The 24,317-nt window shown below is 42.1% G+C and overlaps 1 protein-coding gene across 6 annotated transcripts in view; it reads left to right on the top strand.

The window, feature by feature from the left end:
- Positions 1-23,513, top strand: part of ZNF704 (zinc finger protein 704) — an 80,218-nt gene extending 56,705 nt beyond the window's left edge. For 3 of the 6 annotated variants that reach the window (XM_031590929.2, XM_090137751.1, XM_090137749.1), the window contains exons 3-9: positions 4,210-4,313; positions 8,624-8,856; positions 11,724-11,824; positions 13,642-13,903; positions 16,856-16,960; positions 20,210-20,304; positions 22,206-23,513. In XM_031590929.2, the coding sequence (XP_031446789.2) occupies positions 4,210-4,313; positions 8,624-8,856; positions 11,724-11,824; positions 13,642-13,903; positions 16,856-16,960; positions 20,210-20,304; positions 22,206-22,317 (1,012 nt within the window). In that variant the 3' untranslated portion in view covers positions 22,318-23,513. Of the gene's footprint in view, positions 1-1,680; positions 3,264-4,209; positions 4,314-8,623; positions 8,857-11,723; positions 11,825-13,641; positions 13,904-16,855; positions 16,961-20,209; positions 20,305-22,205 lie in introns of those variants that run through there. The other 3 variants (XM_031590930.2, XM_031590931.2, XM_090137748.1) reach the window with 3 other exon arrangements.
- The last annotated feature ends 804 nt before the right edge of the window (positions 23,514-24,317 follow it).

The following is a 24,317-nucleotide window of genomic DNA, read 5'->3' as shown; positions in this document are numbered from 1 at the left end:
CCAGGACTCCAAGGATGCTTTGAATAATTGAATCCCAAGGTCTATCAGATCGGCCTGAGGGAGGTGGAGAGCTTTGAGGTGGTTTTTGATGCCTTTTTCTTTTTTCCTTGAGAATTTCAAGTATGTTTTTCAGAAGAAAATTTCCTGTATTTGTATAATGAAGACTTGGATCATAATTAGTTTCTAATAGCTGTTAGCATCCTAAAGAATTGCTTGTGTATAAGCAGAACAGTGGAGAAAGACACAGAAAGGACAATTATTCTTTATAAGAACAAGTGTGCAAATATTGCAAAGTTCTTGTGAAGAAGGTTAATTGTACGTACGGCCAATATGAGCATAAGCAGAAGTCCCTAACTTCTAATTGCTGTGTCATATTACTGTGTTTGTGCTTCAGATATCAAACAGCAGTTCTCTTTTCAGATGAGTAAATAGTAACTCTCCCTTATGTTTTAAGAAGTATCATTGTAGTACTGTAGTTATTTAATACAATCTTTGAAAATATTTCTGTTTTGCTTCATTTTGAGAAGTCACAACTACCACTGAGTGCTTGGGTCCTCTGACTGTTTCTGTGAATCATTCTTTGGATAATAATGTCCCTTTTTTATAAAGCAGGTTAATTTTTAATTTTCATAATCAACAAAATCATCAGACACAACAGCAGCTAGCAAAATCAGTTTCTTTATTTATCTGTACTGTCAGAAGTTTGAGTTGTTCAAGGGTAACCAAGTATTATTGTAAATACAAGCTATTGCATGGGTTAATAATATTTTTAGCACAGCATAGTAGATCCCTAGCTGTTTCAGATACGTGAAGCTGCAGCCATGTGTGTTGTTTCTCTTGCTGCTTCCTTGTTAGCATATTGCAGTTCCAATATACTGAACTGTTTTTTTGGCTGTGACATGTACTCATGCATATTCATATGGTATTTCGCCAACAAAAGTGGTGACCCACTCCTGTCAGCTGGGTTTTGGATGGAGAGCAGTGTCCAGATAATGGCATAGTAGCATTCAGTAGTAGAGTTCAGTCCCATGAGGAATCGTGGATCCTTGGGAGAGTCAGCTGTGGGATGTGACAGTGGGATGCTGGATGTTGTATCAACCTCCTGATTCTGTGGCTGATAGCTGCCTTCAGGGGCATTTTGAGAGGACGGGTCAAAGCATCCCTGATCAAAAAAACATAAAAACAAAAGGGAATACCTCCCTCAGAGGCTCAAGCATTAAAACCCAAATGAGGGCTCGCAAGGGACTGCAGATGCTGCATGAAGTTGTGGTGATGCTGCAGGAGGTTCTGCGAGAAGTCTCATCCAGAGCTGACCCTGGCCATCAGTGAGAGGCGGTGTGCAGGGGCTTGGATGAAGGCTTTCTGCATAAGTGGGTGGTTTGGGACACTTGCCTGGCCCTGGCCTTGCCCTCTTCATTTTTTGGATCTTAAGTTCACATTGCTCTGAGAAAGATGGAGTTTCTTAAACAACTTTCAAAAAAGTGGTGGATTCATCAGCAGGACAGACTGAAGGTGTTAATGGGTATGGATAGCATCTAAATTTGAGCTTGTTTTAAAGAAAAGGACTATTTTAAGATGATTTTACAACTGATTTAGATTTCATTGTACCTAATAGTTGTTCAAGCAATGCCAGAGATTATAACTTCAGTTTGCAGAAATTCACATTAGCTTTAGTGGAATAAATGGGTTGTGAACAATCGGTTTGTAATGGAGCAGTTCTTCTTCCAGCTGAGAACAAATACTGTTGAACAGCTGTGTGCAGGTTCAGCTTTCCAGCACAGAAAGCTGGAAGGGAGTGGGGCAGTCTCAAGATTTCGACTCAGCGTGATGCTGACTGAATGCAGATGGCTTAAGTGGTTCCTGTCTTCAGTTCTGTGCTTTGCCTGTGTCTTGAAGGCTGCTGCTATTCCTCCAGCAGTGCTGACTGAATGACGCATGAAATGTGTGTTTACATTTATTAGCCAAACTGTAGAAGTGTGTTTGGGAGCGGATTCACATCAGGCACCACTTGTAGCTGCTGCAGTTCTTGTGGCTGGGTAGTAAGAGTGCATCATTGCTGGGCTGCTGAGTGCATCTGAAGAGTGGGAGTAGTGAAAATGGCTGGAATTCGAAATGGGTTGTAGGTAGTGAGGTTGTATTTACTTGAGCTTTCCATATTGAAATGTTGTTACATTCATCAGGTGAGAGAAAAGCATTCCTGGAACTGTAAGGGCATTCAGAAATGGAGGGAGGTCTCGTGGCTATTCCTGGCCTTTGTTTACATGTGAAAATGTTCATCTTGGGCACAGATGCACTTGCTTACAGTTGGGGCATCATTGATACCAGGCTGGAGCAAAGGGTGGATTTTGAGAGCAACAGTGTGAATCACCGAAAGAAGAAAAATGCATCAACACAGAAGAAGCAGAAAAAGTTAAGTGTATAGAATAGGTAGAGTAACTTTATGTTTGGGATTAGCTCTGGGTCTGTAGACTGTGAAATACTGACACCAGCATGGCAAACACTTGCAACAAGTGCTGTTGGCGTGATTTCGCAATTCTGCAGAGGCCCGGAGAGGAGCACGTTAATCCTGTTGCCACACACAGAGCAGTCTTGTTGGAAATCAGTGTCACTAAGAGTTGGCTTTCCCAGCATGTCAGGAGCCTGTGGTTGTTTCTTCCTCATCTATTGCAGAAGTGCAAATATTGCTGGTTCAGCCACAGCAGGATAAATGCAGGGGGCAGTCAGTGAGGTGCTGCTTCAGAGCAGCTAAGTGCTTCTCAGAGAGAGGATTTCATTATGGAGCATTAGGTAATAGGAAGGTTGTCTGGCAGGACTGGGCTCCAGAACATGCAGTATCTCCATGTCATCTCTGAGGAAAAGTCTGCTGGGTGCGGAGGAATTCAGCATTCCAAGTGACACTGCAGGCAGTAGGAACTGAAGGGGGATGGGTTCAGGTGCTGGTTGGTCACAGAAGGCATCTAAAACCTTTTCTGGTATTTGATGATGGCCATATGGCTGCTGTGGTCTTTGCAAAAACATTGGCTGAATGAAAGGGGGGATTTCTGTGGCTGTAACAAGGATGGAGCAGGATCAGTCATCAGCATCCAGTTCCAGGCACTGATGTGTGTCACAAAAGACACATCAGTGATGAAGACGGTGATGAAGAGCTGTGTTCTCTGGCATGGAAGGGTTCATGGACATCCACAGGGCTCCGTGCATCATCCAGAAAGCAGCTGGGCACTGTTTTGGAGCAGGTTAAGACTTACTCACTGGAATATCAGGAGGTTTGGACCATAGCATAATTTCCTGTAAATGAGCCTTTTGCTTGATTTGAGATTGCTGCACGCAGGTCGGTGGATAAAGTCAGCATCTGAAGTGTCAGACAGCTCTGTGTGCCATCCTGGCGTACCCCAGCTGGGATCAACTGGGAACAATGGATGGGGTTCATGAAAGGGGACTGCAGCCCACATCCTGCTCCTCTGGGTGACCAAGCTGCCTGGGTTCCCCTGTCCTAAGGCACTGGGGAGCCAAAGTCTGCTGAACCTGCTGGTTTGGCTGTTTCGTTTGGATGCGTTGACGTGGACTGTCTGCATCAGTTTTCTGCCAGTGTAATAAGTTGAATTATTTCAGGTGCTGAGGCTGCTGGCCAGGCGAGGACCACCCTTTGCAGCAGCACTTCTGCAGTCACTGTTAGCTCATGGCTGGAAGTGTTTGAATAGATGGCCTTTAGATAAAACCAAAGGCCAGTGCAGATGGAGAGAGCATGGGTTGTGTGTGTGGGTTTGAAATAATTAATAGTCTGATTAGGAAAAATTTAGGATTAGAGAGAGTATTGGAGGGTTAAGAGCATTAGGATGGAGCAACAAAGAAAAAACATCATCCCTCCATTCTGGTTCCTGCAGAGAGCAGTGCATGCTTTTAGCATGTGAATAGCTGCAGTTCTGAGAAAAGGGAACAGAGTCAAACGAATGGAGGATTGCAGTAATCCTGACAACCTTCTCTGAAGACATATGCTCTTTTCCACTGCTTTTTCCATTAACGGTGAGCTGGTTTGCATGAAGTAGCCACCTTATGTGTTCAGGTTGATGGAAGAGGAAATCTTGCAGAATTTTGCTTGCTTTGGTCGCTGTGCTTTGCTGTCCTAGGTTTGGTTTGCTGTTCAATGGCCAGAACGCTAACAATGGAAATAGTTGCTGATGTGCCTCCTGCCTCCCCTTTGCTGTCTTCTAGAAAATCTCCGGAAGAATTGGACATGGATAAAGTGACAGCAGCCATGGTACTGACCAGTTTATCCACCAGCCCTTTGGTTCGCAGCCCTCCCATCCGACCCAACGGTAAGCCTTGTTGTGCTGAAAAACCCACACCTGGGAATGGAGGACAGCTGGTGCAGGGAGGCAGGGAGCCGAAAGGAGAAGAGCGGCTCTGCTTGCCGGCGCAACGGTCTGCTAGCAGCATTAGGAGCTGGTTGGCAGGAGTTGCAGCGTAGTGGAGGAGAGCCTGGAAGGTAGTAATGCTGAGATAGCACTGAGATGCAGGCCATGGGTATGGGATGGACAGAAAGGAGAAGGAAGTGTTTCTTCCCAGTGAGCTGCTCCATGAGTGGGAGGTACCCTCTGACCAGAGACCAGAGAGCAGAGGAGGGGGAATCGGTGCCATGGAGCCTTCTGTCCTCACTGAGGCTCTGCCTTTCTCAACAGTGTACATAACAGTACACATAACAGTTGCTCCTGCCCATACAGCACTGAGATGGGCTGTTCCTCAGCTCTGTGATGAGCTGAAGAGTCTGTGGGCTGCAGCCCTTAGCTGACAGCTGTGTGGTACCGGTCTGCAAAGGGCTCTGCCTAAGGCTGGGGTCTGCAGTTCCTGCCCCGTTTATCTGTGCTCTCTGCAGCTCTGGGGCCTGCTGTCAGACCCATAACTCCTTACAAGGCTGATTAATTCATGGTGTAACATGAGGCACACAGATAAAAACACACAAGAAGTACGTGATCGTAATAGAAAGGGTAAGGAATTGTGATTAATCCGTGTAAGCTTGGCTGGAGTTACAAGAGGTGGTTAAAACTGATACGTTTTAAGGATTAATCTTAAATGAGGACCCCTCATTAGGATGTATCAGCATTGTTTGTATGACACTGGCTTTTCTTATTCACTTGCAGCTTTTAAAATAGATGCTGACTGTACTCCTGCTGTAAACAAGTGCTAAGAGGAATACTTACAGATTGCAGTTAATAGGAGTGTACTCTTTGCAGGTCTCGCTGTTACCGGGGATGACCCTCTGAATGGCACTGTACTTAGCAGACTTTGTAAGGGCAGGTAGTGACAGGATGAGGGGAAATGTCTTCAACAGGAAGAGGGTAGATTTAGACTAGATATTCAGAGGGCATTCTTTACTGTGAGTGTGGTGAGATGCTGGAACATGTTGCCCAGTGAGGCTGTGGACGTCCCCAGCCTGGAAGCATTCAAGGCCAGGCTGGCTGGGGCTGTGAGCAACCTGGTTTGGAGAGAGGTGTCCCTGCCTATAGCAGGGGGTTGGAACTAGATGATCTTAAGGGTCTCTTCCAACTCCAACCATTCCATGATTCTAAGATTCTATGATTAAATGTAATCTTTGAGGAATGCCCCAGTTTTAAAGGATTTTATATGAGCATTATGGGTTGTTTTTTTGTTTTTTTTTTTCCCATTTCTTTGTGTAATGTAATGAAAATGTAAGCTTTGTCCATTTGTTTCAGTAGCTGGAAGTGTAGCTGTGAAAAGCCATGGATGCCATCTGTGTGTGTGGCATGCACCTTCCAGTTGTTTAAAACCAGCCCTGTTTATTGTTAGCAGTGCTGTGATGAGCCCTGAGGAGGTTCTGGTGGCGGCAGCTCTGTGGGGTCAGAGCAGCTGGGGCACATGGGGTCCCATTAGCATCCCTGTCGTGGCACGGTGCCTGCTTGTGGGGCAGGGTGCTGTCAGTCACCTCCGGCAGGCCGAGGAGGTGGTAGCTCCCAAAGTGCACATTAGTTGGCATGGCTTGGTTGGGAAGATCTCCCAAAGAAGCCTCTTTGAATTGCTAAGAACTAAATGGTAGCTGGTAGATGCATTTGATACTACTTTATGCAGGTGGAGTGCTCTTTGATATTCCTTCACATAGACTGTTTGCATCTTGCCTGGAATCTGGGAGGACAAGCCTGAAAAAGCGATACAGATATTTTCAGTAGTCAGACAAGATTTTGAAGCTGTTGTTGAGCACATTCTCCCTGAATATCCTAATATTTCCCAAGTGGAAGCTTACTAAAGATTTCAATAAAAATGCAAAGATTGGATAATTTGAAACTCACTTGGTAAGCCAAGGCTGGGCTCTAGTCTTAGCAGTAAGGTACAAACTTAGTAATGATGAATTTCTTGTACATCCTTTCCCCTCACAGAAGTGGCAGTAAGCAGCAATGTAATTACAGGAACATTTCTTTTAAAATAAATTCTTTAGAATTTTGCCTGGAATTAAAACAAAATAATGATATTGGCATCAATGTGAAAGTCCAATCTTTGCTGGAATTACTGGGGGTGATTGCCCACATAAATTGGATCAGAGTTTGGCCCTTGTTTCTCTGCAGCTGAGTAATGCTTGGTCTGGTTCTCTTTCACGCAACTCCAGCAATGTGAAAAAAGCACCAAAGTAAGAGTAAGTTGCATTTATTTATATATTGATCTTTACATTGGCAGATTTGTTAGTATTAATGAGAACCAGTGTTTGTTTTCTTTTTTTCCTGTTGTCAGCCTCATTCACTTTTCACATACTACTTTTAAGATGTTCTCTTGATCTAAATCTCTTTCTCAGTAAGGTGAGGAGGAGCTAGAAACCCTGAGAATACAAAGTACCACTGTAAATGTGTCAGAAAGTAGTAGTTGAGAGAGTGCTGTTTCCTTTGTTTATTTGAACAAATGGAAATTTTAAACTATGCAAAGTTCACAAGTTGATACCAGATGTATTTCTTGGCTTTGGCCAGCGGCTCAAGTACAGATACGTACAAGAAGCAAAGCCTCAATTAAAGTCATGTGAAAACTCAGAAGTCTGTAGCTGTGAGTCAAAACATTATATTTTCATATGATAACTTACTAGCTACAGGAAATGTATATGTCCTTTTGCAAACAGGATTTATTTTTTCAGGAAAAGTGGGGTTTGTGCTCAGTGGCCTCTGTCACCAAGTGCAAGGATTTGGCTACTGACTGTGCAAGGAGGTATTCTTACATGTGTGCTTACATGATGAAGCACCAAACTCAGTTTTATGAGCAGCTGATGTTAATGATTAAAGGTTTCATACAAAACCAACTGAATCAGGCGTAACAAAGTCATTCGTTTAAGTGAGATTGGGGTAAAACTTTGGTAGCAGTTGGCAGACGTTATTTTTTCTTGCTGATGTCATTAGTTAAATTTAACTGTAAGAAATTGGAAAGGAATGAAGGAGTGACTTCTGCAGAACTCTTAAATGCAGGCAGAGACTTGAAAAGACTATGTCTTATACTTAGAATGAATAATGTTTCTTCAACAGCTAAAATTTTACATCGTTGCCAGCTCTGAAGTTGAGTATTGCACAATGCTCAGACACCTGTGGTGCCACTGGGTAAAATCCTGATGCCTGAGTTCTGAGGAAAGCTCACCAAACCATCCATGCACACATCCATGCAAGTCCTGTTTGTCCCTGAAGCTTCCTATGGTGTCTGGCATTGCCCTGCTAGATGTGTTCAGTCCACGCATTTGCTGATGACCCCAGCATTCCTCTCCTGCCAGAGGCCCTTTAGGGGCTAAGAGGAGTGACGTGTCAGCATTTAGCTCCTGTGGACCTCAGCACATGAAATACAGCTCAAATCATGCCTTGGACTGCAGAGTCCCACCTGCCATGTCATGGAGTGACCTGTTGGCTTGTGGGTCTCTTACAACCTAGTGCCAGGGTAGCTGCTGCAGTGAGGGAGGGGTTCCTGCAGCAGGTAGGTGGAAAAGCAATCCAGGGCCACAAAAGCCACATCTAAACCCCACACCTATATGAAAAAAGGCATATCCTTCTGAGGATACATACCGCCTCCGTTACACTGGAGTCAAAATAGATGAAGGTGTGCGCACTGGCAGATTGTAAGAAGGCAGTGAGAGTGCAGTTATGGTCTCCTGTGGTGTTTCAGTACTTGGATGATGATTCTGTTTTCACAGATGCAGTTGGTGTCGTGGGGCTCACAGCGTGTGTCCTCTTCCCGGGGTCTCTCTCCCCGTTGTGGTGCAGTGGTTTGGAGCTTGCCCTTACGTCCCACTGCAGTCGTGTGTTCGTGGTTAAAGTTGGGAATGGATTTGAATGTTTTTCCTTGATTTGTGCATGCAATATCTGAGTGCTTATTGCTGTTTATGCTCTAAAGCAGGTTATTTGCCCAGAATTTGTTTTTAAAAAAAAAAACTTTTTTTTCTAAACTACAAAATCAAGTGTGGAATATGGCTGTTGACAAATGTAATCTGCGTGCTGTGGGATAGATGTAATTGTCCTCTCTGCTTCCAAGGCTTTCACTTTTCTTTATTTCTTTATCCAGTTAATTGCCAACATTGTATTTAAGCATTAGATAAAAGAACTCCTTAGCCCTAAGGTGATACTGTTGTAATGACAGCTTTTGTTGTTCTTGACAGAATCCCTAAACGGATCTTGGAAAGAAGGAGGATTTGTGCCTTCTAGTACCAGCAGCAGTGGATACTGGAGCTGGAATGCTCCCAGTGACCAGTCCAACCCATCCACTCCATCTCCACCTCTGTCAGCTGACAGCTTTAAAACTTTTCGAACACCTTCCCAGCCAGATGATGGCATTGATGAAGCTGAAACGAGCAACCTTCTCTTTGATGAACCCATCCCTAGGAAGAGAAAGGTTAGCCTCCTGTTTAATTCCATGCCCATTGGCAAATACAGTGTCAGTAGACTTACCGTGCTGTGAGAAAGGAACACGTCACCTAGAGAGAGCTCTGTATGCATGCATTCCCTCCTTGGCATTCAGTTAACATAGGTACTGAGCCTCATCACTGTGCCTAGCTCAGCATAGTCACCTACTGCACATGCCATCAGCACCACATATTTGCTGGCAGATGGTGAGGTTCTGCTGATCCTCCTGCTCAGAAAACAGTGATTTCCAGAATGCGTTGCCTCTGGCCAATCAAGGGATTCTTCCCCAGTTTGGCAGATTCTTTGTGTGAAGGATGCAACAGGTAGCCTCTATGTGTCGTCACAGAGGCTGCACGTGGCCTTGATATTTCTTGTTCCATGAAAGTGCTGTTTGTCTGACAGCGTGTGAAATACCTTAATACTGTGAAGCTTTCACTGCACAAACATATGGGGTGAAAAAAGGGGAGAGAGATCAAACCTAATGGCTTTTGATACAGCATTAGCAGTGGTCAAATTCATCCTTGGTAGGAGTCTGCAAAAGCAGACTAAATAAAACACTGTGTAAAAAAAGAGAAAAAAAAAAAGTCAAAAACTAAAACCAAAAAGGCACCTTTATGCTAGTAAGCAGGCTGCTCTCGGAGAGAAAAAGAAAACAAAGAGATGGCACTGGTCCAGGTTCTCTTCCCTCCCAACACAACAGGACAGGTTTTACATAGCAAGATGAGAAAGGACTTATGTAAGAAGAAGAAAAAGAGAGAATTTATTCTTCCATAGTGACATTGATTCTGACTCAGTCTGGGGCAATTAATTGCTTCTGCACCAGCAGGAAGAAGTTCTAATAATTGTTTTAACGTGTTCAGATTTATCTTGTTGCTCCAGAAGTTGCTTATTTGCTGACCAACGCTGTTCTGCCCTTGTTTGTGGGAGAGGGGCGGTTAAATGTTTTTGCTTTCTTTCTGAAAGGGAAAGAAAATATTTTGGAGGACACATTTATTAAAATAAATCAGAAGTTAGAGCTGGTTGTTAAACTAAAGCAAACAGTTTTGGATTGTGTGAGACAGGAGGAGTAGGAATGCAGAAGTGCGCTGCTTTGCCTTTTACTTTTCAATTGAAGTGATGCTTATTATCATCACTGCTATTGTTCAGCCATGATTAGACAGATGGTTTTACAGCTGCCATCTTTATTGTTATGTAAGTTGCCTGTGAGTATTTCTATTTATGTACTCACCACAGATACATTCCACTGTCTCTTCCTGTTCTCGTGGATTTTGCTCTGTATGGCAAATGTTTAACTTTGATAAATAATAACATTACCTGCCAAACTTTGTTACAGTTTAGCTGCACTTCCTGTACTTTTTTTTTATTCTGGCCCCAGCATGGTACTTTTTCTGAGTACATCTTCACACATTTAGAAACTGAAATGAAAATGTTTGGGTTAATTCTTATTTAGGGCTTCAAAATCAAAAGGAATAAGCGTGGAAATAGTGGTTGGTAACCTTACTTCGACTCATGAAAGTTTCTCCCATTGCGTGTTTCAAAACGTCACATTAGCAACCACATTCCATTAAGAATCATAAAATCATAGAATAGCTTAGGTTGGAAGGGACCATCCAGTTCCAATCCTGTGCCATGGGCAGGGCTCCACCCACCATCTCAGGCTGCCCAGAGCCCCATCCAACCTGACCTCACACACCTCCAACGATGGAGCATCCACAGCTCTGGGCAGCTGTGGCAGTGCATCGCCACCTTTTGAGTAAAGAATTTCTTCCTAATATCTAACCTGAATTTCCCTTTTTTTTTAGTTTAAAGCCTTTACTTGCTTAAAAGTTCCCATTAAGGTAGTAGTTCCCATAATTCCCCACCGGATCTTCTATCCATTATTTTCTTAAATAAAAGTTAAAGTCTGATGATACAATTTGACTAGTCAGAAATGGAAGCACGGTTTATGTTCTGTATTTCTGCCCTGCGATATTTCATTTGGTTCTACTAAAATTTACATATTCCCAGCATAGACAATAAAGCTAAAAATGCAGTAGAGGTAGATTGTTTTTACCATCTAACCAGAGAGAGATACTGAACCACTCTGTGTTCATAAAGATACACCTGGTGTTGGGGATGCCATAGGGGAGCTCCTGTAATGTACGTGGTAAGTGTAGTCTTCATGTTGTCACTGTGGCTGGTGGCAACTTGTTATTACTTAAGCTGATTACTGCAGTCAGCTTTTGCTTTGACAGGCCATCAGCTGAGATTTTTTTGAAGTTCTATTCTGTTATCTTTATAGCAAATGCTGAAATTCATAATGTACTCAAGTGCAATTCCAGATGATCCAAAGTGAACCAATCACGAGGCTGATTTCTGTTCATGACACAAAGAGAGCATGTGCTCGTCTTTAAGGATATGCTTGGTTTTTTTTAGTTGAATGTTATCTGGACATAATTACTTAATACTACATGGAACTTTTAAAATAATGCATTCTGTAATCTTAGAGAAAATGATTTTGGGGAAGCCCAAATTATTTAGGTGTTAACATTTTAAATTAGAAATGTATAAAATTGGTTTCATTTGAGGGACTTGAAACTGGAATGCACAAATTAACAACAAGTCGTGCCAGAGAGCAGGGAGAGGTGAAGCTTGGGCACAGGCTGCTCCTTTCTCTGCACTTTGTAGAATCCAGTGAGATTGTGCTGTTAGCTGAGACAATGGCAGTGTTAGAAATTGAGAGTTAGAGGCTGTAGGCACTCAGTGATTGATTCAGCATTCATATAAGACTGTTTTATAAGTCTGTGTTTCTTTTGGGTTGCTTTTTCCTTCTTCTGTCCTCCCTGTGACTAAGAGTACGTTACTCTCTTGTTTCAGAACTCAATGAAGGTGATGTTCAAATGCCTGTGGAAAAACTGTGGAAAGGTACTGAGCACAGCTGCAGGGATTCAGAAACACATACGGACCATCCACCTTGGGTAAGAGAGCGCTGCCTTCAGAAATCAAAGGGATTTCCTGTGCTTTGCCTGGGAGATGACTAAATTATCCCTGTCTTTTCTAAGATCCAAAGGTTTCTGGAGAAGTTGAGGAGCAGTGTGTAGAGGTGAACAGGAACTTCTTCCAAAAGCAAGGCAGTTTCTTTTCCAAGCTTTAGTGAACTTTGCTAGAAGGTCCCCAACAGCATCACAGCTCAGAAACATTTGATGGAGAATTGCTTCCACTTCGCTCCTGCTCTCTGCTTGTCATGTCCAGTCTGCAGCTGGGTGAAAGATGGCAGGTTTCGTGGTGCTGCATGAGTACTTTCCAGTTTTGTTTCACATTGAATTGCATTCTAAGTCAAAGGAATTAAGAAAACTGAAAATGAAACCAAGCTGCTAATTCCATGTGTGTTTATTTGGACTAGAAGCAAAAACTAATGAATCTTGTATGACATGAGGTTTTTTGAGAGCTTTAGTTTTCAACTAAAATCTCCTGTGCAATTCACTGAGTGACCTAGCTGTTTAATATATAATTACGGGGAGACCCAGTGCTGCCTCACAGTGTTAGTGAGCAGGCAGTCTGGGAGACAGTCTGGACATCAGGGCAATGGAAGGGGGAAAGGTATCCAGGTGTTGGCTTACATGCATATGTAATTGAATTTTTTTTCTCATTTCCTTTCTTTGTGGTCTTCACCTGAGGGTTGTGCAGATATATCCGTGGTGTAAGTCTGTGTTATCCAGTGCTTATAAATTAAAAGTGACTGTGAGTTGTAGACTGGCATGGAGCTCTGGGGGGTTGTGCAGCAGTGGTAGTAATTGGTGTTGGGCTTAAGTTCTGAAGACTGAAGCTGTCAGAAAAAATCTCTTTCAAAATGCAGTTATATTCTTTTTTTCTTCATCCTGTGTACTGCTGCAACATCTTTTGCATGGCATGGGGCAGGGAGAAGTAAACAGCAGAGCTTCCCATATGGAAGATTCAGGACAAAAAAAGTCATGTATGAGCTGCGAGGTTGAATTTGAACAGCATGAGTATTGGGAATGTGCTAAAATAGTGGTTTGTTTGGGATTTCCTGATAATGTGTAGACTGTCAGGAATAATTGCTTGTGACTGGGCTGCTTCATGCCCAGTGTTTGTTGTCTAGCAGACAGCAGGTATGGTCAGGGGGTGCAGGGACATGCAAGCCTCTTGCATCTCCTCCCTCGGTAAGTCTGCAACTGAAGGTTAGGACCAGACAGTCCAACACAGGCAAGCCAGCCCTTAAGTGTCCTTTCTGTGCCCGTGTTGGAGTGAGCTGCATGGTGAGACTGTTATCGAGCAGCTTATTCTATTAGGCCAAGGAAAGTTACAGTGACATGTCCAAAACTATATTTGACTTAAGATTAACTAGTGATAAGATAATAAATTATTTCCTGTTAGGTTAGCAAGGTTTATCTTGCCCATGCTTGTTACCTTTAAATGCCCTTCTGTGGCTACTTTGTCATTTATGAAGTTAAAGTGCTTTGAGATTCTTGTTAAATTCAATAGTTAGCAATTGGAAACAAGTACTTCTTGATATTTATGCTGAGGCATAGAAGTTAAACATCAAGTCCAAGGTAAAGAATTAGAGGAAATAAAGTTTTAAATTTCTGCTTCTTTTCCCTTCAGACTGGATGATTTTCTTTTCTTCCTTAGAGTCAGATCTCTGATAAAGTAGGAAGAGTTAAAACTGGAAATATTAATTAATTGACAGTATGAATATATTTGCTTATGCATCTAGAACTTAAAATACACGTAAGGTTCTTGCTTTCATTTAATCAGTCCCTTTTTCTTGATACAGACGCGTAGGAGAATCTGACTACAGTGACGGAGAGGAGGATTTTTACTATACAGAAATCAGGCTCAACACGGACTCAGTAGCTGATGGCTTAAGCAGCCTTTCACCAGTCTCTCCATCTTTAGCATCTCCTCCTTCCTTTCCCACCCAAGATGCAATCCGTCCTGAAACTTCCTGTGCCAAAACTGAGACTAAATTGATGACACCTCTGAGCCGCTCAGCTCCTACCAACCTCTACCTCGTACACACGGACCATGCTTACCAGGTAATGCTACTGAGAGTGAGCTCCACTGACTGCACTGACTTTGTTAATGTAGAAGAAAATGTCTAAATACTGTGTTTGGATTTTGAAAAGCCAAGCTTAGTTTTAGTGAGTCAAAAAGTTTCATGGAGCAAGAACACTTAATGGGGCTTGTCTCATTTAAACTGTATGTCCATTTCTGGGTTAGTTCTTTGTGCTCTCACCACAGCCAGTGGACTTTGGGGTACAATCTTCCAGCTGTATGTAGAATCATAAAATTGCTCAGGTTGGAAAAGATCTTCAAGACATCAAGTCCAACCGCAACCTAACCATACCACCCTAACTCTAGCAGCCCTCTGCTAAATCATGTCCCTGAGCTTTCACCCTGTATAAGTGCATGCTTCATGTTGAGAAGAGTTGCTCTGCATATTCCACTGCCTACTCAGTTATTTCTCCAGTGACCATAAGAAATGCCCAAGGTGACATGTTCTCGTGTCATCTCCTGCATTGTAAACAATCTCAATCAGTCAGCTAAATCTCTCCCAGAGTGTTAGTTTCATCTCTGCTAGTACTGGGTATGTCTGGAAGCAAGTACCCAACACATGCTAGGAACAATTCTTTTCCTCTGCTGTGTGCAGCATGAGATGTCAGTTTGTGTATGTGAAGAGCAGGAAAAATGAAAAGACGTATGTGATACCCTCCCACTCTTAGAGATAATTCTTTACAAATGGGAAAACTCCAATCATATCCAAGGTGCTGTTCAAAAAGCTTTCAACTTATTTCAGACAGAAGGCATTAATTGTAAAAGAGCACTAAAATTTGGTATGTTTTGGTCTGGATGCCATATGAGAAAATATGAATTGAGACTTTGAAGTGGTGTGGTCCACAACCTGTGTATGCACTGGAGAACTGAACTTTTAAATTTGTCAGATGCAGTAACTCTTGTTTATGGCATTGTGCAGATAAAACCCTTTTGTTGTTTGTCTGGAACAGCATAGTTTGGTCTCCCACACACTTTGGAAAGCATGAGTGGAAGTTTGGGACCTCAGGTGGGATCTGCATCAGGTAGTGCACCAGCCTGGGCACTGATGAAGCCAACTAGGAGAAGGACTTTCTTCTCAGTCTCGCTTAAGCCCTGCCTCTCCCATAGTGAGGTACCAGATCTTGGCTACTCACTTGTCTGGGATTTGTAGTTGCCAGGTTCTTTCCTGCTGTATGAAGACTCAATCCTTCTTTATATAGCAGAGAAAGGATATGCCAGCCCTTTCCATTTTTTTCCAGCCTTTGAGTAACACTTGATTAAAGAAATTGTGTTTGAGATGTTTCAACTGCTTGAATTGGATTTGGACTGATGTATTCCACAGTATCATACTGCATGTGCCTGAACACTACAAGTGCCTCCTTGTCAAGTTGCTCCATTTTGAGTACTTCATTTTATTAGTGAGGAATGACCCTGTGCATACCGTATAAGGCATTCTCTTAAATTGGGGTCCCTGTTCCAGTTCACATTCAGGTTTTCTTTGCCAAGGAAGCAGCTTACGTGGAGCAGATCAGTGGGATGTCCTCCAGCCCAGCCAGGGGAGACAACCCACCACGTGGAGTTACTGTATTTTTCCTGTTGCCTTTCAGTGAGATTTTTGTATTTCACTGAACTCAGCAGACATGTGCTTCCTCAAGGAGTTGATGTGTCTGTATTGAACCTCTTGGAACTGCAGCCTCAGCAGCATTGGGAGCATAGCTGCAGTAGATGGAATCATTCAGTGGCCTTGGTTTCTTTTGCTTGGTGAGATTCCAGAGAATTGCTTCAGCAATTTGCTCCAAAGAATATTTTTAATGGGAACAATCAGATAGCAGTTTGTCATCACTCCTTCTCTTCATAGTGGTTCAAGGAAGCAGTTAGGTGACTCCAGGAGCCTCAAACACAACCTCTACTTAGATAAATGCTTGTGTTGCTGTGAGACTCAGGTGACTGAAAGACAAAAAAACTCATTTTTTAAGTGCAAATTCTTTATAAATTTGAATCGAGAAGTCTTTTGTGTGTGTGTGTGTGATGAAAGCTTGAATCTCAAGAGTCAAGGGAAGCCTGTGTTGATAATGGCTGCTCACACTCCTGCTACATAGAGTAAATGTGAGGTAATGTGAGGTTACAAATTTCCTGACTCTGTTAAGTGAACAGGGATGCAAAATGATAGAGAAAAGGAATTCCAGAGGGCACGAAGCCAAGTGAGAAAAACTGAGGGAAGACATAAGATGAAAAATACCAAACAGTCCTAAGCTGAGTTCATTGAGGATTGCAACCCAGGGTATTACTGGGTGTTACAACCCAGATGGAAGGAAGGTAAGAGTTCTTTGTACTGTAAGCGTCCTTCAGATATGTGCTTAACTTCAGCTGCCATTGAATCCCAAGCTTCATGTTTTTAATAAGAGCAACTGTTCTAATTGGGATGAATCATAGGAGCATTTGTCTGGCGAATGAAAAATGGCCAACCTTTACTGTTAATGCTGTTGTCCAAAAATCCTCTCCATCCAATCTTCAGTTACTGTAACCTGCTGTCACCATTTCATACACTTCCTTGTTTATCACTGTGGGTAGGTTAATCATTTGTACTATTTTTTTGCTGCCAACTGGCATTATTAAAACAGGATTGTTTTTTTTAATATGGTACTTGAGTTCATGTTTTTTCTACCAGACCCAGGTTTTAAAGATTTTTGCATGGATTCTTGTGAGAGCTATCATCTTCCTCCAAACAGGGTTTTAACAACAGTGGTATATAAACATGTTCCTTCCTTACTGGCTTATCTGCGATTATCCTTCTCAGCAACAGGGTAAAATGCTTGTCACTGTCAGCACTGTGAAGGTTTTTTCCACCTCTGAAGCTCTCTTACAGATTTACAGTTTTAAGGAGTAAAAGATCCCTTAACATGCTTTGGAAAATGAATGGTTCTTTTACTGGAATCATATTTTCTTTTCAACAGGCCACTCCTCCAGTGAACATTCCAGGGTCAACTAAATTCACTCCCAATGGCAGTAGCTTTAGCATCTCTTGGCAGTCGCCTCCAGTTACCTTCACTGGCATCCCAGTAAGTGAATGACAAGGAAAAAAAAAAAAAGGAAAAAAAAAAATTGTTAAGAACTTTTTGTGTGTTTTCACAGTATCTCATAACAGTAGTAATTTTGACAGAACAGGTACAGAAGAGAAATAAGTCAAGCTATGCCCCAGTTTGCTTGTGTGACTGATTGTAGCCCTCTTGCAATCTCTTAAATGCAATTCAGTGTTTTTTGTTTTTGTTTTTTTGTCTTGGTGACCGCAAGCAGAGAACTGGATTGATAGTATGTTTTTTAAAATACCTGCTTACAAAAGAATTTTCTGGGAGGTGCAGAACCCATCACTACATGCTGCTTTTTCTGCCACTAAGAGATTGCTTGTGAGGCTGGAGAGAAAATTAACCAGGCAGTAGTTATGTTAACAGGGTAATTGGAATCAAGCAGTAGGGCTGTTATCTAAATGAACTCTGAAGATGAAGTACAGTTGAAAGGCAACAGAAGGAAAGAAATAAAGTATGAAGTCTGACCCCAGTAGGCTACTGGGATGTAGCCTCTACTGACAGCAGAAAGTTCTGTAATTTTGCACAAAAGATGCATGCAATACATAAAATATTTTTAATATTATTTTTAATAGTAATACGTGTTGCAATGTGACAACTTTTTAATGAAGTATTAGATGCAAAGTCAGCTCTGGCCCTTTCTTCAAACAGATAATGTACGAGGCCGTATTTTCTTACAGAGCTGCAGAAATTGGTTGTTTGCTGAAACATAGGTTTCCAGTAGTCCTAAATGTGAAGCAGTATAGATGTGGATACTGTAGGGGGAGGTAAAAACCATAATGAAAGCTTCAGAGGGATTAGGAGCCTAGTGCCTAGCATGGTGAGTGCTAAGAATAAACGTAAACACTGCCTTCAAGTAATGGAAGATCTTTTATGTAACAAGGAGAAATAAATATATATAAAATTTATTCTATTTTTTATTGGAAAGCATTTTTTATTATAAATTAAGATTCCCTAATCATAAACTCACTTCATATGATAGTGTTTCATTTAATATTGTGCCTTCTGAATTTTTACAATCTATTGCATAACACACTTTGCTCATTTAAAGAACCATATAGCTTTTTTTCCTACTGCCAGTGAATATTAGACATGGTGATAACAGATGCTATTTCCCTCCCTTTTCTTCACCAAGTGAATCTCCAAAGCTTCTTAATGTCAACCTTTGGTAAATCTTGGAGATTTTCTCAGACTGTGGTATCCTGCAGGTCTGATAAAAAATGAAAGTGGCTGAATCAATTACGCTGTGCTCTGCCAATGAATATTTATTGAGTTCTATCAAGGAACAACTCACAGTGAAAGACATCATGCTGTCAGCAATTTGAACAAGAGCGCCTCAACAGAGCGTGCTATCTGTGAAGTTCCTCGAGTATTTGATTTCACAACAATGGGGTTGATACAGAGCAATTACAAAACTGGCTCCTTCTGTGGAGTAGCAGAAATTGGTGCCAGTAGTGTTGGGAATCTAAAAGTGTAATTATGCACACTGTAAATCAGACACATAAGAGGACAGGATTAGACGTGTGTGTTGAGTTTGCTTGCTCAAGCAACAATGTTGAACTCTAGCTTTAGATCTGACATTTCTCAAGGGAATTTAAGAGATGCCAAATCACTTTCACAGAATTGTGTGAAGTTACCAATGATCTAGGTACAATTCAAAAATGATCCCAGTACAAAAACCTCAGGAAGTGTTGATGATAGCAGAATAATAAAGCACTCTGGGAACCATATGAACTGATTTTTATGTGTCTGCTACATAGGTCATAGTAATGCCTCCTATTTATTTCCAGGGAAACTCCAACAGATACAAAGTGCACAATGACTCTATTTGATAGAACACATTCTCAGCTACAAAAGACTGTTTTTTAACACAGTCACCACCATTAGCTGTACGTTTTTGCCAGCCATGAGCAAGAAGAGCCTGCATGCTACACTTACAAAAATTGGCACCAGTGGAGGCATTTCTTTTGGAGCAGCCCTTGTAATATTTATCGGGCTGCTAGCCAAAAACAACCAACCAGTCCAACCTTTTAAGTTCATACACACTTGAATATTCTGTCAGCAGTGAGATCATTTAAGAATGAAAGGCTTGCCTGTAGTGGGAAGTGATGTGTGTAAGTGCACATGTAAATGCAAAGTGATGCTCAATAACTGCATATTAAATGAAAGTTGCATTTCGTTTGTGTTTTTTTAAGTAAATGAGATATTGCCTTACAGAAGTAGAGCAGTGCTAATTCTCACCCTTGGAATGAGTGCAACTCCTCTTGGAAAGCTGTAATCATATAGTGGAGCTTCTCTACCTTACCAGCCTGTGTGACAGAGCCAGTGTAACACATGCTTTGCTCTGAGCACTGTGCATGCCTTTCTGTATGTGTTTGGCCCCTGAGGTTAGGTGCACGTCCGCAGCAAGCAAGGGAACTTAAGAGGGTAATTTCAAGCCATTACTTTCTGTCTTACCCATAATAGTTACAGGCAATTTTCTAAAATAGCTTTGGGCTACCTTTTTGGCTGGTGACAAACCATTGAGAAGTAAAAAATGGATATGGATTTACAAAAATATGTAGGCTACAAATTCTTTCATGTTACCAGCAGTGTGGGGATAGGATGAGTGTGTCGTGCGTGCCAAGAGGGCTGCTGAGCCAAGAAGGTTTACAGTGCAGAGTAAAGGACTTAATTCAATACAGATTGTTAGCTTGCACTCCCAATGAAACCTGGGGGGCTGCATTGTAATTGCCCTGCACCAAGCTCCCTTCTCCCAGGCTGTCCCTCTATAAACACAGAGTCACAGGTCAGAGCAACATACAAAATCCCTTCATCTCACAAGGGATTATTAGTATTCATCTGAACACAGGCTGAGGTCTGTTTTTGTAATTAATTGGAGAGAGTTTTAATAAGAGACTTTCAGAGTTCTTAAAAAAAAGAATGCATGCATTTGCTGTATTCCCCCAAACCTCAAGTGATGCTGCTCTGTAGTGTAGTTTACTCACTTGGGTGACGAGACATACAGAAAAGCAACATGGAGCTGATATCATGTGCATATTTACACACTGTTTACTGACCTCTCCTTGGTATGTCAGCCACTGTGTATCACAAATTACTTTTTCTGGAAGCAGTTCTATTTGTGACAAACGGCAGCAGTTTGATTGTCATAGATTTAAAGGTGTGTTTCTGTTTCATTCATGTCTGCATGTAGTTCATAAGTGACCTTTTTGTCTGTATTGACAGGTCTCACCAACTCACAATCGTCCTGCTGGGAGTGGAGAGCAGAAGCAGTCCCACACAGTTCTTTCATCACCACCCAGAGTAGCATTTGGATTGAGGTATGGAACCATTGGCTCCTACTGACAGACCAGCAGCTTCAGACCTTGGGGGGTGTTTAGTAAATAAGATGTCAGTGGCCACAGAAGCAGAAGCACTACAGCACCAACTGTGCTTGCAGTTGTCAGGTAGCTTCTTACTAGGATATTTCAGGATAACCCATCTATGCTTTTCATTACCACCAAAAGTAAAGTTCAGGGGAAAAATGAGTTGTCGAGGAATAAAAAGGGCACAGACTTTGAAGGAGAACTGCAGGCCTTATGCCAGGTAGATCTGGAGTTCAGGTGCACATTTAAACTCCCCTGTAAAGCAGTGGTATGCAGATCCACAGTTCCAGTTGAAGCATCTTGAACTTCATTGCTTTTTTCTCTGAAATGCTGGGCTGTCTTGTGAGTTCGTCTCCATACATCCAGTGTGGTGTTTGACAAATGATCAAATGATTAAAAATGTATCTTACAGTAAATTAGACGGAGTGAAGCTTTGTGCCTTGTCTTCCTACGTGGGAGCTGCAGTCCCTTCCATTAAAGATAGAACAGAGTCTGCTTTGAATAAAAAATTCAAAAAGTTGCATTATAAAAATCAAACTGCAATGCTGTATTTCTTCTAGTAAAGAAACTCTTCATTTCTCCCAGTCCTAAAAGATGACTGAACCCTAAAAAGACAACAGAGAGTACAAGGAAGATTTTATGCTTTTCAGTTTCAGTGTGACTCTTCACTGCATGTGCTATAAATGGAACTTGGGATGTTCCCAATTCATGGACTGTGCTTATTGTCAGTAATAAAAAAACTCATATATATACAAGAGAATAATCACAAGGCAGCTCCTGTGCATGCAATATCTCATGCAGGTATTAAACAGTTGTGTCTGTCCACTCATTTGATTTAAGGACTCTAGGTCTGGCAGCACTGCTGTAACGAGTATCGGGTCACTCCTTGTAGCATTGCTCCTCAGGTTTGCTATGTAGAAAAGTTCCATTTTAACATTTGTCTTAATCATCTTCTGCAATTCTCTTGTGAGCTTTAAGTATGGAGGTAGGATGGAATACATGACAATCACGATGGCTTTAAAAACAGGTACTGCCTGACTTGTTGGTTTCAGGGAGGAAAAGAGCACATGTGAACACAGAATCACAGAATGGCCCAGGTTGGAAGGAACCTCAAGGATCATGAATCTCCAGCCGCCCTGCCACAGGCAGGGCCATCAACCTCCCCATTTAATACTAGACCAGGCTGCCCAGGGCCCCATCCAATCTGGCCTTGAACACCTCCAGGGACAGGGGATCTACAACCTCTCTGGGCAGCCTGTTCCAGCACCTCACCACTCTCATAGTAAAGAACACGTTGCAGCTGAGGGCTGAAACTTGTTTTTAATTGCCTGGATGTTGTTCAGTCTGTGAGGTCAGCAAACCACGCAGGAAGGATGTACAAACTTAGGAGCTGGCAGCTCTTCCCCTCTTTTGCATAGCTGCTGCATGCCTACAGTCAAGGTCTGCTGCTCTGCACTGTGCAATGTATTTGTAGCACAGTGCTACAGCAGAGAGCACTCGTGTGCAATGTGAGCCTGGCTGTGCTGCGGGATAGCTGTGGTTGTCCATTACACCTTGGCACTGCATGTGGCTGAAGTAACAAGAATCTAGACCAAGTTGAGCCTGGCTCAAGTATGGCCCATGCACCAGCCTTGGAAGAAAGGGGAGCAGGCTCAGCTGCTGCTGCAAAGACTTCAGCCTTGCCGTGCAGCTGCTTGCTTCATCGCTCTTGGTCAGCTCACAGACACACTGCAGTCTCTTAGAAACTGGGGCATACTCAGCCGTCTGCACGTTGCTGAATCCATTGTCCTGACATGGGGAGGTAAGGCCAGGCTGCAAAAACGTAGTGTAAACGAACTTCCCTTTCTCTCTGACAGGAAGCCGAGAGGGGAGGGGAAGAAGTGTCGGAAGGTCTATGGGATGGAGAACAGAGATATGTGGTGCACTGCCTGCCGGTGGAAGAAGGCCTGCCAAAGGTTCATCGACTGAAGAGCGAAGTTATGCAGAGGATTTAGGGATGGGAAAGGACAACGACAGGACAAGATTGCTACACCTGCACTGTTTCACTTCCTGTTTCCCTCCTGTGATGCGGTGTTGGGGTTTTTGTTTTATTATTTGTTTTTTGATTTGTTGGGTTGGTTTTTTTTTTAACAAAGAGAGCTTTGTATTTCCAAGTGAAGCACTTGTAGCCAAGGAGAAGCACTAATTAAAACCTGTGTGGAGCAATAGAGCAAAAAAAGTAAAAATAAAAAGCAAAACCAAGAACACACAACAAAATTCTGTCTTACAAAGTGTTGACACCGGAGCAGCTATCAGTGTTTTTCTGTGTTGGTTTTTTTTTTTTAAAAAAAAAAAAGGAAAAGTAAATTCCTTGCTAACTCTCTGAGCTATTTGCTCCTTTGGGTCATTTTTAACCTTTGCAGTCTCTTTGCTGCCAACGTCTGTATTTGCTAAACTGGACATTTTTTCTTTTCCTGAAATGAAGATCTCTTTTTGAAAGCTTTCTAATAAACACTTCAGAGTCATATAAGCTACAGTTTACTCAACAAAAGCTGTAACTAAGACTGGAGACTGCTAAATAATTCTCCTGATACGAATGATCACGATGATGATATATTTTTGGAAAGGGGCTGTGGGAAGGAGTTGGGATTTTTGTTTGTTTCTTTCTAGGAGAAAAGAAAAGGCAGAATTTTCCAGAAGGACAAACTGCTCCTGGAAGGCTTTTAAACCATACACAGACCAGCAGAGTGGAACGGAGTAACTCATGTACCAAACTGGATTTTGACCCTTTGGAGGAGGAAAAGCAGCAATGGACAGTCACCAGCAGATCTGTCACTGCCAAAGTGGAGGGAAGAAATGCAATGACGGTTGATGGAAACCCGTAAGAATATAATGGGGGTCCGGTAGCTTTTCTTACTACTCTTCCTGTTCATAGGGAGGAGCAACAGCTGGACCAGCACACGTGTTGCTGCAGGAGGCCTGTAAAGAGCTGGGAGATGCACTAGGATTCCATGTAGTACCTGTTCAGGGACACGATCCAGCCCAGCAGTTCTGCTCTCGCTTCCTTTTCTCTTCTTTCAGAGATGGTTAAGATAATGGTTTGCTCAGCTTTTTTTTTTCTACATATTAAAGTTGCTAAAATTTATTTTGCGCAAAAAAAAAAAAAAAAGAAAAAAAAAAGAAAATACCACAAAGTCATCTCAGAAAAAGAAGTACAACAGCAAAGGAGCAACATATGTATGGTAAAAGTTCATTTCTTAACTCATTTTGATAAACAAAGTAATGGGTTTCTATACTTGCAGATGTTGGAAAGATTGGGTACTTCCGTGTCTCTGTCCATCAGGAAGTACACACCTGAATGTGGGAAGCTGTGTTCTGTCTCAAATTATATGGAATTGCCATTAACTGACCATTATTTCAATGCAGAAATAAAATAAGGATTTACTATGATATGAATGTATACCATTAAATGACACTTGTCTGTTAAACAAAGCAAGACACCTTAAGGGGGAAAAAAGAAAAGCAAAACTTTGCTTCTTACTGGAGGCATAGGGGCGCAATATTTCTATTATTTTTTTCTTCATACCGTTTGAAATTAGACCAGATTTTTTTGTTATTAATTATTTAATCTGCCTTGTCCTCTCTGAGATAAGGGACTCTATAAGCTATCCTGATAGCTTTCTAAAATCTGGTCCAGAGTTCACTTGATAGCTTTATTAAGCACGCATTGCTGCTTATGCCTGCGTGAAAGCACAGAACAACAGTGCAGGCGTTGAGAACACGAGCTAGGAATTCAGCACAGCAGTACTGAGAGGTGAAGGATATAATAGAAGCTACTGGAGGATGTCATCTGGGTTCTTTTTAAACAAGTTAATTGGGCAATCAGATGCATAATTTGAGCATGCTATTTCTGCAGTTGTGTACAAATTGTGTAATTTACATGCACAAGCAGCAAGATATGCTTGCGTGCACGCAATTTCTTGCTTATT

Source organism: Phasianus colchicus, chromosome 3 (genome assembly GCF_987193195.1).
Source record: "Phasianus colchicus chromosome 3, bPhaCol1.hap1.1, whole genome shotgun sequence".
Classification (NCBI taxonomy): domain Eukaryota; kingdom Metazoa; phylum Chordata; class Aves; order Galliformes; family Phasianidae; genus Phasianus; species Phasianus colchicus.
The sequence above is the reverse complement of the archived record's forward strand: the minus strand, read 5'-3'. Positions and strand labels throughout refer to the sequence as shown.